Source organism: Camelus bactrianus, chromosome 32, assembly GCF_048773025.1.
Source record: "Camelus bactrianus isolate YW-2024 breed Bactrian camel chromosome 32, ASM4877302v1, whole genome shotgun sequence".
Taxonomy (NCBI): Eukaryota; Metazoa; Chordata; class Mammalia; order Artiodactyla; family Camelidae; genus Camelus; species Camelus bactrianus.
This window is the reverse complement of record NC_133570.1, coordinates 24,175,459-24,199,569: the sequence shown is the minus strand read 5'-3', so window position 1 is coordinate 24,199,569 and position 24,111 is coordinate 24,175,459. Positions and strand designations below refer to the sequence as shown.

The 24,111-nt window shown below is 48.7% G+C and overlaps 1 protein-coding gene across 1 annotated transcript in view; it reads right to left on the bottom strand.

Moving 5' to 3' along the window:
• Positions 1-24,111, bottom strand: part of LOC141575758 (uncharacterized) — an 81,156-nt gene that overhangs the window by 14,951 nt on the left and 42,094 nt on the right. The window contains exons 6-14 of the mRNA XM_074355956.1: positions 18,238-18,425; positions 16,827-17,118; positions 15,471-15,648; positions 14,435-14,588; positions 13,231-13,698; positions 12,410-12,637; positions 10,194-10,335; positions 4,785-7,970; positions 3,842-3,940 (exon numbers count right to left, since the gene is read on the bottom strand). Coding sequence (XP_074212057.1) covers positions 16,999-17,118; positions 18,238-18,425 — 308 coding nt within the window. The 3' untranslated portion in view covers positions 3,842-3,940; positions 4,785-7,970; positions 10,194-10,335; ... (3 more) ...; positions 15,471-15,648; positions 16,827-16,998. The remainder of the gene's footprint in view (positions 1-3,841; positions 3,941-4,784; positions 7,971-10,193; positions 10,336-12,409; positions 12,638-13,230; positions 13,699-14,434; positions 14,589-15,470; positions 15,649-16,826; positions 17,119-18,237; positions 18,426-24,111) is intronic.

Below are 24,111 nucleotides of genomic sequence, written 5' to 3'. Positions count from 1 at the left end.
AACAACACTGAGGGAGCTGGCCATTTGGCAGAAGGACTGACAGAACAAGAACCCCAATATGAGACAAGGTCAGCCTGAGACTGTGACAGATTGAGATGAAAACAAAACCACTCTAACATGTCCAGTCACATCCAATCGAATCCCAACCACAGTCCCCTCCTGGCGAGTAAGACCGACTGCTTCCCTGCCAGGCATGACCTCATCCTGACTCAGTATTTCTGCCCTCCAGGGAATATTTATTAACACATCCATTCTTAGAATTACCCCAATTCCTTGAAATCTCCCCCAAATACTCAATGCGAACCCCTTAGACTTTGTCACATTCACACACTTATGGAGACACCGCATTCTCCATGGTGCATTCTCCCACGTTGCAGGGAGTTAACACACCTGACTCCTCAACAGCAGGGCTGCTCCTGGTCATGAGGGCACTGACAAGCAGAAGGACACTATTTTTATATCATAAGGTTTGCTTAATTCTTGTTTTTCCTGCCCTAGTTTACATCAGTTGATGAAAAGCCAACACCCAGCGCTTTCCTGCCTAGGTACTATGACCTTTCACAAGCCCCACATTTTACTGAGTCACAGACCCCCACTTGTATTTCAGTGTCAAGACTGAGGCTTTCACATGAACTTTACCACCAATCTTGCCTTTATATGAGGAGAACTTGGTGGAGGACAGCCTAGAGATTCCAATAAAAAATGAACTATAGTTAGCATTCATTTCTGGGAACTCTAAAGATCTCACTCAGAAGCAGATGAAGAATGTTCCTACCTACAAGTTCCACGTGAATGTACCTAACCCAGTAAGTGCTCCTTTCTGCTGCCAATCACACTGCACACTGAGGTCAATGTAATCCATCTCTATCCAATTTGATAATTTTGCCCACATCTCCTTCACAAACTTCTTCATCTGTTCAACAGCATCTAACCATCATTCCTACCTAAAATTAAAATTAAATGTAAAAAGTCTAGTCCAGTGTATAGATGAGTGATCAATTTTAATTTAATCAATCAATTATTCTATTTCTAAGGAAAGTTCCTCTAGCACCCAGTATGATCTCAAAATCATTTCTCAATACATAGAACCAGGGCTCTTTAGAAAGCTGCCTGTCTTGATCTCTGGGGGAGGAAATACGTAACATGAGCCTAGGTCCACGTGTGCCATAAAGCAAGGGAGCACTCAAAAACTAACGGCTCCACACAAAAACTACCAAAGCTGATAAATGAGTTTGGCAAGGTAGCAGGATACAAGATTAACATACAGAAATCAGCTGCATTTCTTTATACTAACAATGAAATACCAGAAAAGGAAAGTAAAATTTAAAAATCTCTTTTAAAATCACATGAAAAACAAAGACAAAAAAAACTTGGGAACAAACCTGACCAAGGAGGTGAAAGACTTATATGTGGAGAACTACAACACACTGATTAAGGCAATCAAAGATGATTTAAAGAAATGAAAAGATATTCTATGCTCTTGGATTGGAAAAAATTAATATTGTTAATATGGCCATACTATCCAAAGCAACCTACAGATTTAATGCTGCCCCTATCAAATTACCCAGGACATTTTCCACAGAACTAGAACAAATAATCCTAAATTTTATATGGACTCCCGAATGACCCAATGGCCAAAGCAACACAGAAGAAAAAGAATGAAGCTGAAGGAATAACCCTCCCAGACTTCAGACAATACTACAGAGCTACAGTAACCAAAACAGTGTGGCACTGGCATAAAAACACACATGTGGATCAATGGAATAGAATAGAGAGCCCAGAAATCAGCCCACAGACCTACGGGGTCAATTAATCTTCAACAAAGGAGGCAAGAATATACAGTGGAGAAAAGACAGTCTCTTCAGCAAGTGGTGTTAGGAAAACTGGACAGCAGCATGGAAATGAATGAACTTACGACACTCCCTCACACCATACACAAAAATAAATTCAAAATGGCTTAACGACTTAAATATAAGAGAGGACACCATAAAAATCCAGAAGAGAACATAGGTAAAACATTCTCTGACATAAATTGTAGCTATGTTTTCCTAGGTCAGTCTCCCAAAGCAATAGAAATAAAAGCAAAAATAAACAAATGGAACCTAATCAAACTTACAAGCTTTCGTACAACAAAGGAAACTAAGAAAAATAAAAAGACAGCCTACGGGATGGGAGAAAATATTTGCAAATGATGCAAATGATAAGGGCTGAATTTCAAGAACATACAAACAGCTCAAACGGTTACCAGAGGGACAAGGGGGTGGGAAGGGTAAGTTGGGAGTCTAAATACTAACTACTAATTCTAATACTACTAGTACAGATACTAAAATAGATAAACAACAAGGTCCTACTGTACAGCCCAGGGAACTACATTCAGTATCTTGTAGTAACCTGTAAAGGAAAAGAATGTGAAAAGGAATACATGCATGTGCATGGATGACTGAAACAATATGCTGCACACCAGAAACTGACACAGCATTGTAGACTGACTATACTTCCATAAAACAAAAAAAAGATCAGTGGGTTCCCACATGATCAAGAGGAAAAATGGCTAAAACACATCAAATCCATAAAAGCCAATAAATTCATCATAATGATAATAGACAAAACAAAGGTTCTTGGTCACCTTTACAAGTACCAGGGCACCAATTCATCATTCTGAAAATTGGTAACGCAAGCAAGCAAGCAAACAAAAAACAGCCACTATTATGCCTTTCCTATATGAACTATATTATAGTGACCAGAGTTCATAAGAAAGTTTTTTTTAAAGGACACAACTCCAGCTAATAAATTTGGGAGGGATGACAAAGTTTGTGACGGATCTAGAAGGTGACATGAACAATATTAACAGAGAATAGATGGTGATGACCAGCAACGCTGCGTGCTGGCCCCTACGATACATTCCTGCTCAGGGGCAGCCTGAGCCCAACCACCCTGCAGCCCTCACTCTGACTGTACAGGAGACACAGAGGAGAGGGAGAAAGACTGTGGGCTGATGTAGTTTTAGCACAAATGAATGGCATGAAAAGGAAAAAAGGAGGGAGGAACTATTCTAGGTTAAAAAACACTACAGGGACCTATCACCCAAATGTAAGGTATATGATCTTGTTAGTATCAAAATTCAAAGGAATTACTATAGAAAGCCATTTTTGAGAAAACTGGGAAAATCTGAGCAAGCATTAGCTATGAGATGACAGTGAGGAATCACTGTTTACTCTGTCAGGCAATGTTAGGCAACTGTCAGGTCATTATGTTAAAAATAAAAGCCTTATATAACTATATGGGATACATGTTGACATATTTACAGGTAGAATGAGATGACTTCTGGGACTTTCTCTGAAGTGTACTAACTAGAACAAAAGAATTAAAGCAGGAAAAGGAAGGATTTAAGGTTGAAAAAACATAACTAAATTATTTAAATTAGATGGCAATGAGAATGATATTTTTTTACAAAAGATGGAGGAGTGTATAACTCAGTGGTAGAGTGTGTGTTTAGCATGCACAAGGTCCTGGGTTCAATCCCAGTGTCTCCATTAAATAAAATAAATAAATAAACCTAACTACCTCCATCTCCCCTCAAAAGCAAAAATAGGCTGTGGAAGTGTCCAAAAGGGGGCTGACCGAGAAGCACAGGACCCTGTGCCATGTCACTACGGACAAGCCTCCTTTTGTTCTGTGGTGCTGGCCCCCCCATCTGCTGCTCCTCTGTCCTCTCTCCAGACACAGAGGCCTCCCTGCTGGCTGCTATGCCCTCCTCTGCCAGGTCTCTGATTTTCTGAGATGCTCACACATTTGTTGAATGAAAACCTAAGCCAGGCTCCAGCCTGAAACAACTACTCACCTGATTATTCTGTCTCACATACACAGCATAATCATCATCTCAGGAAACCAGCCTGTTTTTTTGTTAAGTCTGGCTCTCGGTTATGACAGCACCAATAGACTACAAAAGAGAAACACATTTTTTAAAATGGTGAACCAGATAAACCTACTTAAAGAAGTATATGAAATCTCTAATATTAAAATAGAAAGTGTGAAATATTATGCTGTGTTTTCACTGTAAAATTCTTCATTTTTACAAGATTAATGGCAGCAGCACAGTATGAAGAACTAACCTCAAAACCTTAAAGTATAGAAAATTTCTGAGGCATTTCCAAAGCAATCCCATGAAACAACTCATTCAAATCAGAAGACAATGTGTCATATAAATAATGATTTTTAAGAGAGAGGGTATAGCTCAGAGGTAGAGTGCATGCTTAGCATCCTAGAGGTCCTGGGTTCAATCCCCAGTACCTCCATTTAAAAAAAAAAAAGATTTTTTAATAGCATCTCCTCTCGTGGCTACCCAACATCATTCAATGTTGGAACAAGGGTCTGTTTTAAAAATGAAAGTAATTAAGGCACAGAAAACCCAGGTAGCAGTTAGGAGCCTCCGCATGTGCCTGGCAGAACCAGAAGGGCCCCATGGGGCAGTGTGGAGGAAATCAGAGCTCAGGACAGATGGCACGAGGGAGGCACTGACCACAGCATAGGCCGTGTCATTCACATCCTCCACCACCTCCTCGTCTGAACACTCCTCAGACCCCGTGTCTGTGTCCGAGAGATCCGTGACCTGCACGTCAGCATTGTCCAGCAGCCACCCAACCACGGCCTCCATGCCTAAGAGCAGGCACACACGGCGCCCTGCGGTGAGGACCACACACCCAGCTGCGCACGGCAGCATTTCCCGGGGGGCCCACAAATAGGTGGGCATGTGAAGTCGAACACCCCCATGGAAAACACAGTACCTGGCAAGCCTGCAGCGTTCCCAGAGGTGCCCGTGGGTGACTTGAGCGCAAACTCGATGTTCCGTCTAGGGAATCCTGTTTCCATGAGCTGGACCACAACAGGCAGGGCAGGACCCAGCGACGGCTGGTGCGTCTTTGCTCTGATGGGATGGACGTGTGGCACGGGGACAGGCAGCGTGGCCCCACCAGAGCTTCAGGCTTCACACACGGGGCTTGCTGGGCATGTGGACCCCACAGCCAAACGTTGACACACAGCCAGCGCAGTGGCCTGCGCCAATGACAGCAGGGCTGGGGGCGGAGCAGGGAGTCTAGGAAAATGGAAATTACAGATGACTACTCCCAACTGCAGTGCAGAAGTGTATTTCTATACCCAGGCCTACCAGGTATTTTTAGATGAACAAATAAAACATGTAAACAAGGACACAGACAACTTTCACAGCTTAATGCAGAGGAAAAACATGGTTAAAAAGCTTCTTTGGCACAGACAGAACCTACCTAGTAAATTAGCCAAACAGCAATGTCCGTTAAGGAAATTTCACAGCCCTGAAATCTGAGCTCTGAGTGGCAACAAGCTGAGGGAGTGAATGCAGAGTGAGGGGCAAGAGAAAAGGACCCCTTCCTTCCCCATGACCAGGCTGTGCCCACAGTCCCCTGCTACCTTCCATCTGTAGGACAGGCCACAGACAGCACAGAGCCATCCCATGTGCCACCAAACCAACCCCCAACTACTGAGGAGTAACAGAACCTCTCTGGAGGTTAAACATGGTGTAAAAAAACAAGAGGACTAAAGAATATTGGGAAGCAAATTGCAATGAATCGATGAATCCACACATCACTGGGGCCTGCAGCTGGGGACTGCCTGCCTCTGGACACCTCGCCCCCTCCATGAACCACCTGAAACTCCCTGCTCATCTGCTCTACTTCTTCTCATAGCTCTGAGTCTCGCTATTTGTTTTAAACTGACCACGTGAGGAAGGATTAGGAAGAAACAGAAGACATCATTGAGCCTTCCAGGGCTTAGGAAGGGTCAGAATCCTAGGGTTTTGCTGTGAAGTCTGAATAACTCGGAAGTGACAGGCTTCATCCTAAAAGCCTGTAATCCAGAACCAGATCGAGTTAGGAGTTCCGGTTCTGGCAGTAAGAAGCAGACTAGACTAAGCCTCTGCTGATAATAATTGTGAATTCCCGACAGAGTATTTAAAAAAAACAGTTTGAAGGGAGGCCCTGGAAAAAACAGGGACAGGTGTGACCCTGACCACAAGGAGGCCGAGGGCAAGCCGTGATGGGGGTGGCGCTCCAGGACCGCAGCCAGGGACCTGCCAGAGAAAGCAGAGGTGTGGGAGGACCACGAAGTGCACACACGGACTACCCGTGACTCCTTGGCTGACTGCAAAGCTGAGCCCAGCATAAAGGAACTGCAGGCAGGCCCAGGGCTAGGGAGACGGCACGAGGTCCCAGTCCAACCACGTTTGAGCGCAGTGGTCATGATGTAGAGGTTTCCACTGAAACCTCAAGAAGACATTATAAATCCTGTAGAATCAGAGTCCAGGAACCAGGACTGATGGCGAAACAAAAATAAAGTGTCACCAAAAAGTCTAGAATCAAGCCTCCAAGGACTGAGGAAAACTGACAGGCACTGAACTGTCTGCAAAAATAAAGCTCCGTGTTCTCCAGAGGAAGTTACAGAGCCCAGAGTCCACACAGCGTAATACCCAAACCACCCAGCACACAGCAACGTTGTTTAGACGTGTGTAGAAGTAGAACCAGTAACTGACTATAACCAGCAGTATAAAAACAATCAGTAGCAGACCAGTGAGTGGCCCAAGTGTCAGAATCAGCAAATAAGAAATTTAATATAGCAATCAGACATATGTTTAAAGATGTACAGGTATCAAGGGTGAAATGTGTTTTAAGTGACACAAAGGGTGAAGAGATGAGAACCATCAGGAGACCTGTAAAACTGTAACACAGGAACCGAACGGAAACGTGAGATCTGAAAGTATAAAGGATTCCTTGGATGGGTTACAGCAGATCAGACCCAATGAAGCTGCACACCTGATCTTTAAAACAGCTCCGTACAGCAAGCCAAGACACACAAACAGAAACTCACTAGCAATCCCCAGATGACAGCGGCAGTCTCAGAAAGGAACAGGAGGGCAGACAGGAAAAAACACCTGGCAGGGGCTTGGGTGACTTTAACCCGGCCTCTCACCTCAGGTGTTCAGACCTAAGGAGCAGCTGGCACTCGGTGGGGGTCACAGAAGGCCCTGCACCCTCCTCCCCAGCTGCCCCCGTGCCCAGCATTTCCCGCCTTCTCCCTCTGCACCCGCCGCTTCCTCGCTCTGGATCCTGGCTCCACGCAGGGTCTTGGTCTCTGCAGATCTCTACTAGGGTGTTTTCTGCCTGCCAAATCAAGCTCTCAAGGTTTAATTTTTGTCTTTGATGTTTGGTCCAGAATTTCTGATGTACTGCAAGCAAGAAGGTTTAAAAAAAGAAATCTAGTCCCCCATGTGGTGGGCCATGGAAGTCCCCATCATGCTCAGACCTGGTTAGGTGTCCCCTCGTCAGTGGGAAGATGCCCAAGTCCACCCCCGAGTATGCAGTGCACCACGTGCTTAGAAACAGGGTGTAGACGGAGAGCCTGGCTTCAACAGAGCAGCTCGGGAAAGGCTCTGGCATGAGCGAGACACACCAGCAAGAGCCATCTTCCTAGGCTTCACGGGGCTCTTTCAGCGACACTGTTTCCTGGGAAAAGATTCCTCCGAGAACACGTGAGCAATGAACGCATGCTGAATCCAGCGGACTTTTTCAAATAAATCACAGAAATTCAAAGTAGAATTAAACTTTAACTCATTCATTCTTTAACCAGTATTGTAACGTTCTATGACAAACATGCTTAACACCTACCTAGTCACAAGAATTATTTTGACATATTTAAAATTCAGACTATATCCTTGAGGAAATCTACCTACACATCTACCAAAAAACAATGCTGACAATCTCATGTGCTGGATAAAAACCGCCAAGGCTACTACTGACTGTACCTCAAGCTCCTGTTGGTCAAATATGGCCTCACCGGAGATGGCTGGGTGGCCGAGGCCAGTGACTGCTGTCAGAGGATCATTGGGGGCTGCAGGCCTTCAGGAGACATGTCACTGAGGTCAGGGGATGCAGCTGCTCCATCATCTGAATTTAAAAACAAAGAATGACACTGCATTTTCAACCACAAACATCTCTTTACTATTTCTTTTTAACTTTTTTTTAAATTGAAGTACAATCAGTTACAATGTGTCAGTTTCTGGTGTACAGCACAATGTCCCAGTTATGTGTATACATACATACATATATTCGTTTTCACATTCTTTTTCATTAAAGGTTATTATAAGATACTGAATATAGCTCCCTGTGCTACACAGAAGAAATTTTTTTTTTCTAAAAAACATAGTGCACTGAGCATGTTAAACCAGATATATGATTTCTACCTCATCAAGTGTTAGCTAGCCAAAATCTTCAAGGCTTTTCCACTCCCTGCTTCCTGGCCTCTGTCCTTCTTTAGTTCTTCTGTCTGTCTCTTTAGAGCCAACCAAAGCAATCTCCCAGACTTCTGCCCTTGGTCCAGTTTTGGTCCCTTCTCTGCCTTGGTGAGCACTCACTGCTTCAGAAACGCCAGCTCTGAACACTCCCAAGTGTGCACCATGGCTCCAGGGACTGTTCTCTTTCCCCTTGTTCACACATAAACTGACACCAAATCTGAATGTGCCATGTGCTTAGGGTGATGTCTACTGTCTTCATCTAAGCAGCTCTGGGTGAGGTGTCTGGCACTTCTCATTTGCCCCGAGCCCACTGATACAAATTCAACTAATCCTCTAGTCCAGGGGTTGTAAATTTTTTTTGAAGAGCCAGGGAGTAAACAGTTTAGGCTTACTGACCACAGGGTCTGTCACAGCCACTCAACCTCCGCCGCTGAAGGGTGAAAGTGGCCAGAGATTACGTGTAAACAGGAAGGCATGGCTGTGTTTCTATAAAGCTTGATGAAACAGGTGGCTGTGGTGGTCTGGCAAGCCCTGTGCTGGACAGCTCCACCTGGAGCCCTTGCTCTGCCCCGAGCATGGGATGGTAACCCCGATTCAGTGCTGCTGTAGCTACTCACCAGGGTGGCCACAGAGCAGCCAGTCCAATTCCCTGGGCACGACTTAACTGACCTCTCCAGCTTTAGTCCCACGATCACTGATAAACCCTGCGCTCCTTGCTAAGCTCAGGACCCAATACTCACTGATCATGCCTGTGCTCCTGCTGTCTCCTCCCCCAGGACAGGGACTCCTCATCACCCTACAACCATGGCCTGCCTCGGCCCTCAAAGGCTGCCCTCCCCAGCCCTCCGCCACCAGCATCCCCAGGACACGTGTGAACTCTGCTCAGACATCTCACAGCACATGAGCGTGTACCTGGGACAGAGATACCTGGGTTCATTTTCTCTCCCCACCCTGACTCCAAAGAGTAAAAAAACCATAAACAAGGACTGTCTGGTTGCCCATATTTAGCACAATGTCTTTCAACAGTAGACAGTCCAAAATCTTTTCAGCTTTGGGTTTTTTCCTATTCAAAATGATATGAGCTCATTCTAGAAAACTAAAGCCATACAGAAAAGTGCAAAGAAAATAAAAGCTGAAATTCTCCTGTCACTCTCTGTGGCAAATCTACAGATACACGTACACAGCAATACACTTTTTTTTTTTTTTTATCATTTTCACGTTTCTATGGTAAGGGGCACACACATGCACCACCACTGTGAACAGCACCACGGCATGCTACTATTCCGGTACACTGCCTAATGATGGGCACTGAGGCATCTCCAGTTTTCAGCATAAAAACAAGACCAACCAAAAAAAGCCACAATGAGCATCTATAAATACATTTCCTCAGGCCTTTCCATGTGATCAATTCCCACAAGATGACTTGCTAATCAATGGATGTACAGATATAGATATGAGTGCACATGCATTTTAAAGTCTAGCATGTCCTCAGATGCCCAGTGGATGGCTGTACCAACTTAACCCACCCCCCAGCAGAGTGTCAGAGGAGCACTGGGAGCCTTGTTAAAAATGCGGATCCTGATTTCTTAGGACTGGGCTGCAGCCTGAGGGCCCACACCTCTAACAAGCTCCTATGTGCCACCGTCACTGCTGGTCCTGGGGCCGCACTTTGACCATCGAGGCAGCAGAGTACTTTCCCTCCCTCCCCTCGGGCTTTGTCTTTCTCACTTGTGGTCTGTGTTTCATCAGTTACTGGCCTGGTGGCACATCTTCCTTGTGCACGTAGAAGCCATCTCTAGTTCCCCTTTTATGGGCCACCCGTATGTGTCCCTTGGCTGCCTTTCTTACAGGTCTGTAAGGGCTTCTAGAAAGTCACCTGCGTGAGCAGCTGCTGCATCCTGAACAGCTGGCTGAGACAGGATCTACCTGAGTTGGTCCTGGAGGGAAGGCAACACGCGGCAGCCTTCAGGACACACAGCGTCAGCTCTCGCCCCTCAGCAGGCCCAGGTCTCCTTGTCCTGGGGGAGAAAAGGCCTCAGCAGGGATGGCGCAGGCTCTCCCCTCAGCAGGGGTCGGCCTTGGGGAGGGTGCTGCCCCAAGGGACTCATCTGACCTTGCAAAGCCTGGCAGTGACGAAGGGCTCGCCCTTCCCCGGGCTGTGGGTGAGCATCCTCCACCCTGGGGTCTCCCCTGCCACGTGTTGCATCGGGTCGGGGTGAGGACACGATGGTTTAACACGGTTAGGGCTATGTTAGCTACTGCTAGTATAATCAAGTGTTTCCCAAGTCGCTGAAGTTTCATCCAGATACCTATGTCATAAATAACATACTTTCACCTTTTCTTGCCAAGACTCCTAAAACACAATTTTGTCAGATACTCACGACATACAGTTCTCTAACGTAAAGATCATGGCACTCTGTAGGATTATAGAGCAGGCAGATAGCTAGATATGAGCAGAGAAAGGGGGACACAGGCCAAATGGCAGGAACTGAGCAGAAATGAGGGGCATGGGGCCAAATGCAGGAAACCCTACATCATGTAAGCACCAGGGGTCCCTGGGTAGAAAAGAAAGGCAGGAACCTCAAGGCTGAAAAGCAGTCTCACATTTTAGAGTGACAAGCGGCCTGGAGGCTGACAAAGAAAGGTAGGAAAAGGCAGGAATCTCCAGTGTCCCAATACAACCTTTTACTCATTGTGCCTTCATTTCCAAAAAATTGGCCTTGCAGATTACAAGTACCCATTATGCACCAATGCCATGACACTTCCAATCTGGACTAAGTAAGAACAAACATCCTTCCTCCCTTCGGGAAGGTGGAGTTGGGATGAAACCAGGAAATATGACCCCAAACCCTTCACTTCCTAATGAATATTCCACCCATTCAACTGTCCTCTATATAACCATCTTGCCAGACAAACTCAGCACAGCTGCTCACCTGAGCCCGCCTGTTCTCCCCTTGAGAGTGTGCTGTCTATGCCTTAGTAAATCCTCACTTCACTTTCTTAACCGCCATGTCTCATCTGAATTCTTTCTGGGATGGTTCAAGAACCTACACACCGGTTACATCTACCGGCAACAGGATCTTATCTAATCAAATGACTGCAGTGACGTCCATGGGCCAACTGAGGAACAGACCAGGGAAGCTGCCACAAAGATGCAGGCAGGCAACAAGGAGAGCCAGGCCAGTCGCAGCAGCAACATCCAGAGCAGGACACGCTGGAGGCCACAGCAGGCAGCGTGGGGACATGGGGACTGGGGACATGGGGACATGGGCACGGGAGGAGCCAGAGGTGCCTCTGGGGCGCCGAGCCCTAATACCCAGCAGACAGGGTTATTCACCGTGACAGGAAATGCTGGCTAAGGGACAAGGTTAGCTGAACTGTGGACGTGCTGTGGTTCACATGCACCTGGCCCTCCAGCCAGAGAAGAGAACTGGAGAGCCATCATAAATGCTGTGGCAGGAATTACAGAATTGGGGAGAAATGGGTGAGAAAACTCAAGAAGAGTGGGCAGAATGAGCCACAAGTGACCGATGCAATCACAGGGATATCTAACGTGCAAAGAATAGTCAGGGAGAAGAATTCTGAAAGGACATGTGAGAGGCAACATTAGGGAACTGCAGAGCAGCACCCCAGACCAAAGGCGGAGCTGGAGCAGGGCCGGCCTTGGTCTCAGACAGGCCGCCACGGACCACACACACAAAGCGAGGCAGGTCCAGGCACACAGGCCCTGCCGGGTCTGGCTGTGATGAGACCCGGAGCAACACTCAAGAAGGGCAACTAGGCTGGGGGGCCTCAGCTGGGGGGTCAATGTGCAGGGAGAGAACACAGACTTCTCTTCAAAAAGCGTGTTCAGAATTAATGCTGGCACCGGGAGGTGGGGAGGCCTGGGGGTTCTCTGGGTGCCACCCCCACCACGGCATCATTCTTGGTGTCACACACACTCATCACCACGCCCGCTGTCACTCAACCAGTGGTCAGTCCATCTGAACCCAAAGGCTTCGGCAGTGACAGACCTGCTCTGACAAAACAAGACGTTGTTCAAATAATTCTAGTTAAGATGCAGCTCTTTCATCAAGAAGCGCGTGTACTGACCTGCAAAACCCTGCTTAGGTGATTTCTTTATTTTGTGCTTTTCCAATTTGCTGCCAGCGAGGTTCACCAACTGAGCCCAGACGGAGAGCCCGGGCTCTGTGAAGTGCAAGTCGGTGCTGCTGAACGCCGGGCGGGGAGCTGAAGAGGGAGCGCAGGAGCCTTCAACGTGTGTCCAGTGAGCAGAGCACACGGACGTTCTGGAAGCTGTCAGAGCCACGAGTCTTAATTCTGAAACACCACATGTAGATGTAAGTCTTTCTACATCTGAAAATAATGTTAAAAGATGACACTGGAGGCAAGACAAAGACTTATATGTACAGTAAATAGAAACTAAATTAATTTTTTCTTTACCAGCGTGTCAGCAATAATTACATCATGGTGGTGGTTACTAAATTTTTAGGTATTATCTACAACATGCACATATTCCTGTAATTATCAAAAACAGTATTTTATTAAAAGATATGCTCAGGTCTTAGTTGGGTTACATCAAAGTAATATAAATCACTTTCTCTGTGTATCCCTAATTCACAGGTTTAACATGACACCAGCTGCCACACAAACCATGTCACTCAACATGATTATTATGGATTTTGTACATGAAGAAAGCTCATTTAAGGGAATCATTTTCAGGGTTTTTTTTGAAAGTTGAGCTGTTCGATAAGAAATAAATTTCATTAATTCACAGTTTAAAAATAATGAAAACTAACTTATCCTTCCACAGTACCTTCTAAGTAACTAATGCCCTTTCATGTCTTTTCGAGGCTAAAATAAGACAAATGAGCTACTAATCTATGTAATCCTGTGAGATAGGTCCCACTCACCACTGGAGTGCGAGGTGAAAAGGAAGAAAGGCAGACGGGCTTCCTGAATTTGGATGGCGTCCTAGAAGGCAGACGTAAACGGCCAGAATCAAGTTCTTCCCACTTCACCCAGGAACTGAACACAGGTTCACTACCAGCTTCAGCTGGTTCATGGGGCACGCACGACAGACGCACATGTCACAGAGCTGCATGGTGATCCTGCCCTTCGGGGTGATGGGAGTCACAGTGCCTTCTCCAAACTCCTTGTGCGTGACTTGTCCTTCCAGGTGCAACCAGCTGTCGATGCCTCCGCCCACAGCCAGGACTGCCATGAAGCCCCCCACCTCTGGGTCCTCAGAGTCAGGAAACTAGCCCTTCCACAGGGCCTAGCGCAGACAGACAGCAAGCTTGGGGAGCGGAGTCCAGGGCGCTGCCTGCTTCTTACACTTACAATTAAGCTGAATTCATTTCTAGATTAGTTTCTTCACCCTTTTTTTCCAGGAACAAAATATTTAAAAATATATCTTTGAATAAAATGCAGTGTTTAAGGGGGGAAGGTAGAGCTAAAGTGTGAGAGCACATGCTTGGCACACACAAGGTCCTGGGTTCAATCCCCAGTACTTCCACCGAAAAACAAAACAAACAAACCAACCTAATTACATACACCCTGAAAGAAAAAACAAAAAAAAACCAAAAATAAACAGAGCCTTTAAAAAGGGAATTTCAAAGGGAAATCAACATCCTACAGGGAAACCCCAGCAGAGGTGAAAGGCACGCGGCCTCCACCCCCTCAGCTGGCTTCCTGGCACCCCCGCCTGCTGGGGAGCCTGCCAGAGCCAGGCGGTGCTGCTGGGCACCCACCTTCTACAAAGAAGCACTCGGCACAACCTTTGCTTTTAATTGACCTCCATCACGTTATTTTCAAGGAGAAACTACTTCATGGCTATGTTACAATTTCACTGACTCGGTGGGAGAGGAACAGGGGACTTTCAAATCAGCTCAAAGGACTTTCTTTTGTCTTTTTGTTTTTTTGTGTGAGGGGAAGTAATTACGTTGATATATAAAATAAAAATATGGAGGTACTGGGGATTAAGCCCTGGACTTTGTGCATGCTAGGCACCCACACTACCACTGAGCTCTACCCTCCCAAGGTACACTTTACACGTTAAAAATCTCTAAAGCACGTGTAGCAACTCAAACTCCTTAAGGAATTTCATCCACTCACCCTCCCTGTGCAGTAGGGAGACAACGCACAATTCCAACAGCAGTTCTCTGTGAGGGAACATCCTACTGGTTTGAAATCTCACGTTTTAAACATCCTCCATGAGCTCATTCATATTTAATCTGTGTCCTAAGTTCCCAGGCCAAGGCTAAGAAGTCTGCAAAGCAGAATGAGAGGAAGAGGTTTCCATGCGGTTTATCCAACTTGACTCTGACCTGACCATGACCCTGTCTGCTCCTCCCGGGGCCCCACTCGGGCACCTGGGGCTTCTGCTCCCTCCTGGCTGGCAGTGACCCTGGGGCAGGGCGGCATCCCGTGACCTGCTCAGACCCCTGGACCAGCCGCTCTTCCCCAGCTCCCACGGCCCAGCCCTCCTGCTCTCCCGGCTTCCAGGGACACCGCCCTTCAGACCCATGCTCACTCTCACACTCAGTCACTCTCACCCAGACACGTGCACGGACACTCACACCCCAGCACAGTCACACATATGCCTGCTCAGTCATTCACACACCCAGTTACTCACACACATTCACTTCTTCACTTCACATTCACACCCATACTCAGTCTCACTCTCATAGACACTCACACTCACATGTACAAACTTACACATGCACTCAAGCCTGCGCACACACACACACACACACACACACACGCTGTGTTTACTTCCACCTCTCCACACTTAACACCCTCACATCCACATACTCAAACACTTCAGTGGGTTGAACTGTATCCCCCCAGAGTCATCTTCACCCAGAACCTCAGCTGTGACCTTATTTGGAAGTGAACTCTTCACGTGTATAACAAAGGTAAGGACTGAGATGACATTATACTGCATTAGGATGAACTCTAAACCCAATGAAAGCCCTTAGAAGAGGCAGAAAAGGACAGGGGAGGCGTCCAAGCGAAGATGAGGCAGACACTGGAATGCTGTGGCCACAAGCCGAGGAAGCCTGGGAGGACACGGACACACACACACACTCGCACACGACAGCCTCACAGCCCGGTTCTGACGCTGTGGCCCACAGCACTCCCTGCATACCTGTCTTGTCCATCTTTGCCCTCTCCACCAACGTGCGCAGCAGTCCACGCAGAGTCTTGGTGGCTTCACTCTGCATGACTTCAGCATGGGCTCCAGCAGACAGAGTTTGCAGTAAATTAACAGCGCTGGTGAGCATCATTGCTGTGGGGTGAAAGTTCCCTTCAATTTGTTAAAGCTTCTGAAAAAAAATCAAAATTAGAAACTACACTCCCAAATAAATGGGAAAGTGTCTCCACATGTAACTTAAGGGATTTGACTTCACATTCTTCTTTTCTTACTTTGGAAAGGGAAGCAGCTCTTTATATTTGAAGATAAAATTCAAGGTCCACTAAATAAACACCCTATTCAGCTCCATCCCTACCTCCTTCAAAGGAATCAAGCCTTTTAAATATTTTTTTAAAGCAATCTCAGCATACAACCTCAGAAGAACTAAAACAATTATAAAAACTCACTTATCAGAAAAACAGCTCATCAAATGTCAAAAGCTGGTTGTTAATGAGCTGGCTGTGCGCAGGATGAAGATGAGGTGGCTGCCTCCATGGATGCGGAGCTAGGGGCACACTTGTCCAGGCCACCTTCCTGTCACTTGGCCAGCCCTGCTCAGGCCGACTTCCTAAGTGAAGCCCCCTGGCAGAGAGCTGGGAGGAGGCGCACTTGACCAGGACACTGTCAGATGCAATGATAACATAACCTGCACTGACCCAGGCAGGGGCACGTGGTGTCACACACACTAATCCTAACCTGCCAAAGGCAGACGCCATCCGTGTACATCTGATGTGCAGAGTGGCATGCACACGGGGCTGGCACGGAGCACTGCCTCTGACACCTTCCACACCATTTTCTCTGATGAGCTCAGCCTCTTGGGTTTCCTCTCCTAACCACAAAAGTGACTTCTGAAGCCTGCCCGTGCTGTGCATATAGCTGACATTGGAGCCCCAAGAAAAATCGCTGGCCTCCTGGATGGTCTCACCAAGATCTCAACATCCCAAGGTCTGAAAAAGTCCTGAAGCCCTCCTCCCACACCCTGCATCTCCTTAACCTTGCGGTCACGCTAAACTCCCACCTCCACTTTCCCTCAGGTAGTAAAGTACTGACTTACTACTCGACACTACATGCCTGACAGCAGGACCTCAGTGGGTAAGGTGACAGAAGGAAAAAGGCATGCTCTGGCATGGCAGGGTAACACCCACTCCTCCAGGCACTGGCTCACTACCTCAGACCCTAGCTCAGGGCCCCCAGAAAGCCCACCAGTGGCGAGGACACAGACAGCCCTGCCCTCTCCCTCCCACCACACTGTCTCCAAGGAAAACAGGAATCAAATCCAACAAAATCACCGGGGGCCGGTTTAAAACTGACCTTCCAGGGAAGCCTGGTCTACAGAGCTGCTCTCACTCCCAGATGAAAGGATGGCCGGCCAGCATGTGCCCACAGCTTGCCAGGCCCCCTGGCACCCACCGGAGTCATCTTCTGTGTCCAAGTCCTCTGAGGAGGGCTGCGTGGAGGCCAGCAGCTCCGCCAACTTCAGGTCCTACTTCCCCTCCTTTCCCATCCTGTATGAGCTGGTGCTGCCCGTGTCCCACTGGACCATGATCCACCCATCCTCTCCAAGTTCACCGATCACACGGCCAAGGCCAGGAGGAGGTCTGTCCTGGGGAAGCCGAAACAGAGACTGGTTAAGAGGGTGCGGGCCGGTCTGTCACATGAATATGGCCTGTAAGGGTGGCTGCAGCATTGGCACAGGCTGCGTGTCCGTAGAGGGCTCCAGACCCGCTACAACACATACGGCTCACGCCGTCACCACGCAGCTCACACCATCACTGCACAGCGAACGCCGTCACCACACAGCAAACACTGGGGCTAACTTGCCCGTGCTCCTTTACCGAAGAGGTAGCTGGGAAGGTGTCACCTCAGTCGGCATCCTCTCTAAGCCAATGCGGAGATGAGACTTTCCAGCCTGGTCCTGCCGCCCTGCTCCTTGGCCCCAAGATCCCTCTCGGGGCTTCACGAGGTCAGAACCTCAAACAAGCACCACCACCGCCTCATTCCCGCTCATTCTTCAGTTCTTTTCTGACCCTAGAGTGAACCTTCACCTCCCATTTCTATGAGTAAAAGCTGTAGGATGCTGCTGCCTGTTCTGGACACCGATTCTGAGATGATTCTCAGGAGGCGCGTGCTTAAGAGTGAGGCTGAGAACACCAGGACGTGAGAAGGCGGCTCCGCATCATAGGAGGGTGAACGCAGTCCTGCGCGAGTGGCCAGGGCAGTGGTGCAGGGCCCAGCCCCTGACCTCCACCCGGGGTGACCCTGCAGAGATGCGGGAGGAAGGAGCTCGGGGTAGAAGACAAAAGGTGGGCACCCCCAAGACAGCGCCTGCTGCTGCCCGGCCGGGGCGCTGACAGGCACGTGGCCATCAGCTCGTAGAGGCCGCACCAGAGCTTTCTCGACCCGATTACTCGGATGAGGTGCGCTCTCTCCTGCTCACTCTCTTGTTTCGGGCTGCACCTCTAGTTGAGCCCACGCCAGGAGTTCTCTGAAAACAGTCCCCACTCCTCACAGACCTGATCCTGATCGGGGCCCCACAACAGGCCGCTGCTTCTCCCTCCTTGTTTGGAGCCTCTAGTCACCTGCCTCGGAGTCAGTACTTTGTCATGGGTCAGTCACACACATCCTGAGAGAAGGCAGGTACTGACCCCAGGTTCCACCCAGCCAGGATGAGCAGAATATGACTAACATGTGGCTCATGTGTTTGGGTCAAATCTCTAAGCACCTGATCGCCCCATTTCCAGTCCACGCCTCTCATGACCCTGGTTCCGATCTTCATCACAGCAGCCAGCTCCGGGCCAGAAACCGGGAGCTGCACCGGGGCTGTTTCCTTCCGAGTCTCTCCCAGAACTGTAGCAGGAGCTCCTCGGGCAGACGTGTTCACAGCTTCTTCAACAATATCACAGCTGGGGCCTGTCAGAGCACCAAAAACAGCAGCTGAGCCAATCAGGAGTCAGTTTCCTAATCTTAATATATTTTTTTAAATAATTATTAACTATTAATGAGGATAGTAACTTTAAAGACTCCATAAGTGTATTTTTTTTATCAGTACAACAAATACTATGAAAAACTTACTGATGAGAATTAAATTTTGGAAAAGGCAAGGGGAGGACAAAATATCTAAATGTATATCAGAAGTTGTAAAAGATGAAAAAACTACTCAGAAAAGACACTTACTCTTTTTCTAGGGATTACGCCCTGCTCCAAAAAAACCAAAATGCTCTAAGTTAGAAAGACACACACTGAGGGGGAGGTCAGCTCAGCGGCAGAGGGCACACTCAGCACACAGGAGGCAACGGGTTCAACAAGCCCTGGCACCTCGATTAAAATAAAGAAACCTAATTACCCCCTGCAATAAACAGTAAGTAGATACAGATAGATAAAAAAAAAAAAAAGAATAGAATATTTAAAAAAAAGAAAAACATGCATCGCATATTTTTATTACAATAGAAAAAAGATAACCACCTCACCGTCTAACAGTGAGACATGAGCCAGCTTTAATTACGGTACTGGGAACAGACAAGCTAACAGAGCAGGCCCGAGACGGCTGTCCTTGGAAAGGCCTGCTTGCAAGGCTGCCCTCCGCTGGCCTCCGATAACCTGGATTTTGTGAGGGTTCCAACCATCCCCTAACTGCCAAGAATGCGTCCCTGGGCCTCAACTGTCTGCACAGACCACATGGTTCCAGGCTTCCTTCCAGGGGCCTGGAACTTACCTGAGCGCCAGGCAGACGTGCCTACACGACCTGCCTCAGTGAAAGCTCAGGGCACCGAGTCTCCCCACTGTGCCCGCGAAGACGACACTTCACATGTGCGGTCACAGTGCCTTGCTGGGGGGACGAAGGGCATCCTGTGCGTCTCCCCTGGGAGAGGACATCTGTCTGGTTTCTCCCAGACGTGGCCCACATGCCTTCTCCCTTTGCTGATTTTCCTTTCTTCTCTTTCACTATACTTAAATCTCAGCCCTGAGGATGACCACATCTAGAGCCCTGTGAGGCTTGTTAGCGAATCACTGAACCTGGGAGTGCTCTCAGGAACAGGGAGGGCAGCGCTGGGATTCTCTAGAACAGCCCTGATTCAGTCAAGTATCACAAAAGCCTTGTTCAGTAAAAGGAAGAATGAAGGGCGGGACACGATGAATCTGGTCCCTGGTGGCCATGCAATCACCCACAGTATAAAATGGAAGCTAAGCTGTAAGGTGGGAGAAGTAAAATGCACCAATGCATTTGAAAGCAGTAAACGCAACCCCAGGAGTTGGCCTGCTGGCCTCAGTGAGGGGAAAGCCCATGCCTGGTGACCCCGTGGTCTTCCTTCTCCCCCCAGGTGGGAGGAAAAAGTGCCCCAACATTTCCAAAGATGGACCCGGGTGGGTCAAAAATGTTGAAGTTTGTGTCCCTCTCTCCTCCAAGAGGGAGAAGTAAAGGTTATTCAATTCCAGGCCTGGCCAGGGAGAGTGTTGCTCAGTGGCACAGTGTGCACATGAGGTCCTGGGTTCAATCCCCAGTACCTCCATGTAAAAATGAATAAATTATATATTAAAACAATCCCAGGACTGAAGAAAAGCTTTAGATAAACTGGAGGAAAAAGTCTTTTCTTCAGCCTCACAGTGTCCCTGTGAGGCTCCAGGACAGGGAGGCGTGGCAGCTGTACTGATAACCCTGTAACTGCTGAATCTGCTGCTAAAGGTTTGAACACGTTCTACAGTAAGAAAAAAGGAGTATCTTTTTTTAAGTGGCCTTGTATTTTGTGGCGATTATATGTGAATGTATGCATAAAAATCAATGTAAATTACATGCTTATCATTTTGTATATGAAAGAGAAACCACCCTGATGAGGGAAAATGACAAATACAGATACGTATTCACTGGACACAATTCCCTGGCTTTTTACAGCCAGTAGCTGGGTTGGAATTTAAACTCGAGTGTGACTAGCAGAAAAAGCCCCCATAATTAATGATGTGTGCTACGATTTTTGAATGACATATGCAATGACTTTTGCATGATGGCCATTCTAACTGGTGTGAGATGATACCTCATCTAGTTTTAACTTGTATTTCCTTGATAATTAGCAACACAGCATTTTTTCATGTGCTATTGGCCATTTGTATGTCTTCACTGGAGAATTTCCTGTTTATGTCTTTGCCCATTTTGAATTGGGCTGTTTGTTTTTTGTTATTAAGATGTATGAGCTGTTAAACTTAAAGGCTAATTAAACTTACAGCAAAGGAAACTGCACAGCAAAGGAAACCATAAGCAAAACAAAATGACAATCTACGGAATGGGAGAAAATATCTGTAAATGATTCAACTGACAAAGACTTAATCCCCAGAATATATAAATGGTTCATAAAATTTAATAACAAAAAACAAGCAACCCAATCCAACAATGGGCAGAAGACCTAAAGAAGCAATTCTCCAATGAAGACTACAAATGGCCAATAGGCACATGTAAAAATGCTCAATATCACTAATTGCCAAAGAAATGCAAATCAAAACTACAAAACACCAGTCAGAATGGCTGTCACTTCAAAGTTCATGCATGATAAATGCTGAAGAGGGTGTGGAGAAAAGAGAACTCTATGACACTGCTGGTGGGAATGTAGTTTGGTGTAGCTATTATGGAAAACAGTATAGAATTTCCTCAAAAAACTAAAAATAGACTTACCCTATGATCCAGCAATCCCACTTCTGGGTATATATTCAGAGGAAACTCCAATGCAAAAAGGTATCTGCATCCCAGTATTCATAGCACCACTATATATAATAGCCAAAAAGTGGAAGCAACCTAAATGAAGAAACAGGTGACTGGGTGAAGATGAACTAGTATATTTATACAATGGAATACTACTCTGCCATTAAAAAGGTTAAAAGAATGCTATTTGCAGCAATATGGATGGACCTAGAGATCATCATTCTTAGTGAAGTGAGCCAGAAAGAGAAAAATACGAAATGATATGACTCAGATGTGCAATCAAAAAAAAAGGACGACACTATGAACTCATCTACAGAACAGAAACAGGTTCACAGACTTGGTTAACAATCTTATGGTTACCAGGGAAACGGGGTGGGAAGGGATAAATCTGGGAGTTTGAGATTTACAAGTATTAGCCACTAAATATACAACAGTTTTTTTTTTAAGTTTCTTCTGTATACCACAGAAACCTATGTTCAAAATCTGGTAATAACCTATACTGGAAAAGCCACTACAGCCAACAACTGAGGAAGCAAGAGAAGAAAGAAGGAGAGTGAGTTACCCTGGGCTACAGCCCAGTCCTCCTGAAGTCCTTTCCTGCTGCTGACGCTGCCTCCTGACCACACTGCACCCTCCACCCAGGAGCAGGCTGACATGAACACATGCTTCCTGTGAACCTGGGGCAGCAGAGACCGCCCCCAGGACAGGCCCCTGGGAGATGGAGCAAGTCCACTTGCCACCTGGAGGAGGGGCAGCACCCCTCCCCCCGCTGCCCTCTAACCGCAACCACACCTGCCTTCCAGAGCCAACTGACCTGGAAAAGTGTCCCATGAACTTGGGGCTCTGGCAGGGAGAGGGGTGCTGCCCTTGGCAAACTGGTCGATTTGTCCCCATCTTCCCCACAGCATGGCCTGGAGGCAGCCTCTACTGTCCCAGGCATGTCCCCAGGTCAGCCTGCTCCCAGGAGGCAGGCCCGGTGTGGTCACAAGCAGCAGAAGCAACCGGGGGTTTAGGGGTCTGCCCATGCAAGTCTATGGATTTGCTTCCGACTCCCCTGCGGCCTGGCCTGGCCTCGGCCTCTGATAACCCAGGATCGCGGGACTCAGTTTACAGGTCAGCCTGCTCCTGGAAAGCAGCAGCTGTGCTGTCAGGGGATGGAGGCGGCGATGGTGGGACTGGGGCTGCCCTGTGCAAGCACGGGGATTTGCTGCCACTTTCCGCTGTCGCTACCGCCGCCCTCGCACACTCACTGCACCGTGCCCTCCTCCCAAAAGCAGACTGACCTGTAACCTGAGTCCTGCAAACCTGGGGCTTTAGAGGCCGCCCCCAGGACAGGCTGTGGGGTAGATGGGAGCAACTCGACAGCTCCCAGGAGCAGACCCCTCTCCCTGCTGCTGCCAGGATACTGCCACCCCTGCCCCCTGACAGCCCCACACCTGCCTCCCGCGAGCAAGCCATGATCTGAGGGCTGGTGGGAAGTGCTCCAGGGCCTTCTAGTGCCCTCCCACCTCCCGGGGCTGCACCCGCTTACCCAAACCCGGGTACAAGTGGCAGCAAAGAAACAGGGTTCAGGGACTACTAACCGGGTGAAGGCACCACGAACTATGGTGGCGGCCTGCACCCGCCTCAGGGTCCTAACGAGCAGCGCGGCTGGGCCTCACCCACGCATCCCTCCCTGTGCACCTCCCCAGCTGCGCAGCCCAGGCCTCACCCGCTGGCTCCCTGACCTACACGCCCCCACCAGCGCCCCCTTACCTGCCCAGCGATGGCAGCGGAGACGACGGCAAGCAGCAGCCCAGACCCCAAGCCTCGTTCCTCCTCAGGAGCTGGTCCAGGAGCACCCACTTCCCGTCCAGCTTCCATACAGGCCGGGCGGGGTCCGGCATGTGCGCGTCCGCACCCCTCCTCCTCAGGCCTGCAGCGCAGACGCTCGGGGTGGGGCTCCCACTGTCTGGTTCTCTGTGAGTGGGGCCCAGACGGCCAGGGCAGTAGAGTGGGCCCACCCCTCTGCCCGTCCCGCTGGGTCTCCATCCCCAATGACCCCACCCCATCACCGACCAGGTCCTGGCTCAACCAGGACCACCACTGGCCGTGGGCCAGGCCACACACCCCAACCCCACTCCTCTTGCTTGCCCCCCAACCTCCAGACAGGCCCAGTCTCAGACTACACCCCCAAGACAGGGCTTCTTGTCACAAGGAGGTCCCCACCCCCACACTCCACCCCGCTAGTACTAACCTTTGGCCCTCACACCCCAAGCACACTCCTCATGCCTCACCGCAGGACCCCCCAACATTCTGATATGGTCCCCTTCACCCCTCAGCCTGTCCTAACTGTGGGATCCCCCTCACTCAGAGTGCACCCCTACTTGGAGCTGACACCCTCACCCCTTAACCCACGGGTGGGGCGAGGAAGTCCGGGCTCTGGTCACCATGGTGACTGCCACCAGCGGAGCTCCGGCCTAGTGTGCAAGCACAGTCTGAGGCTACAGGGCGCAGCGGGCCAGGCTGGAGGCAGTTCCAATTCCAGCTCAGGCACTCTAACCCCCACACCCTGTGCCTCATCTGAGCCTGGGGGTCAGGGTGGTCCTGGGCTGCCTGCCACTGGCCTGTGGGCCTTGGGTGGTTGATGGCCCGGATGGTGATCCGGACCCTGAGTGGAGGCACAGGAACCTGTGAGGGGGTAAGGGTGCAGCTGAGCCTGGAGATGGACAGTAGGCAGTGGGCTGTGTGAATCGGGCTATGTGTGTGGCCTGGGCTCAGCCCAGGTGGTTGCAGGGACCACGTTCATTCACGCCGGGGCAGAGGGAAAAGGGACAGGAAATTTGAAAGTGTCCTTGTTAGGAGCCCAAGGCTGGAGAGCCAAGCAGGCAGCTGCACTAGCCAGGCCACCTTGGAGCCAGCCATGACGCT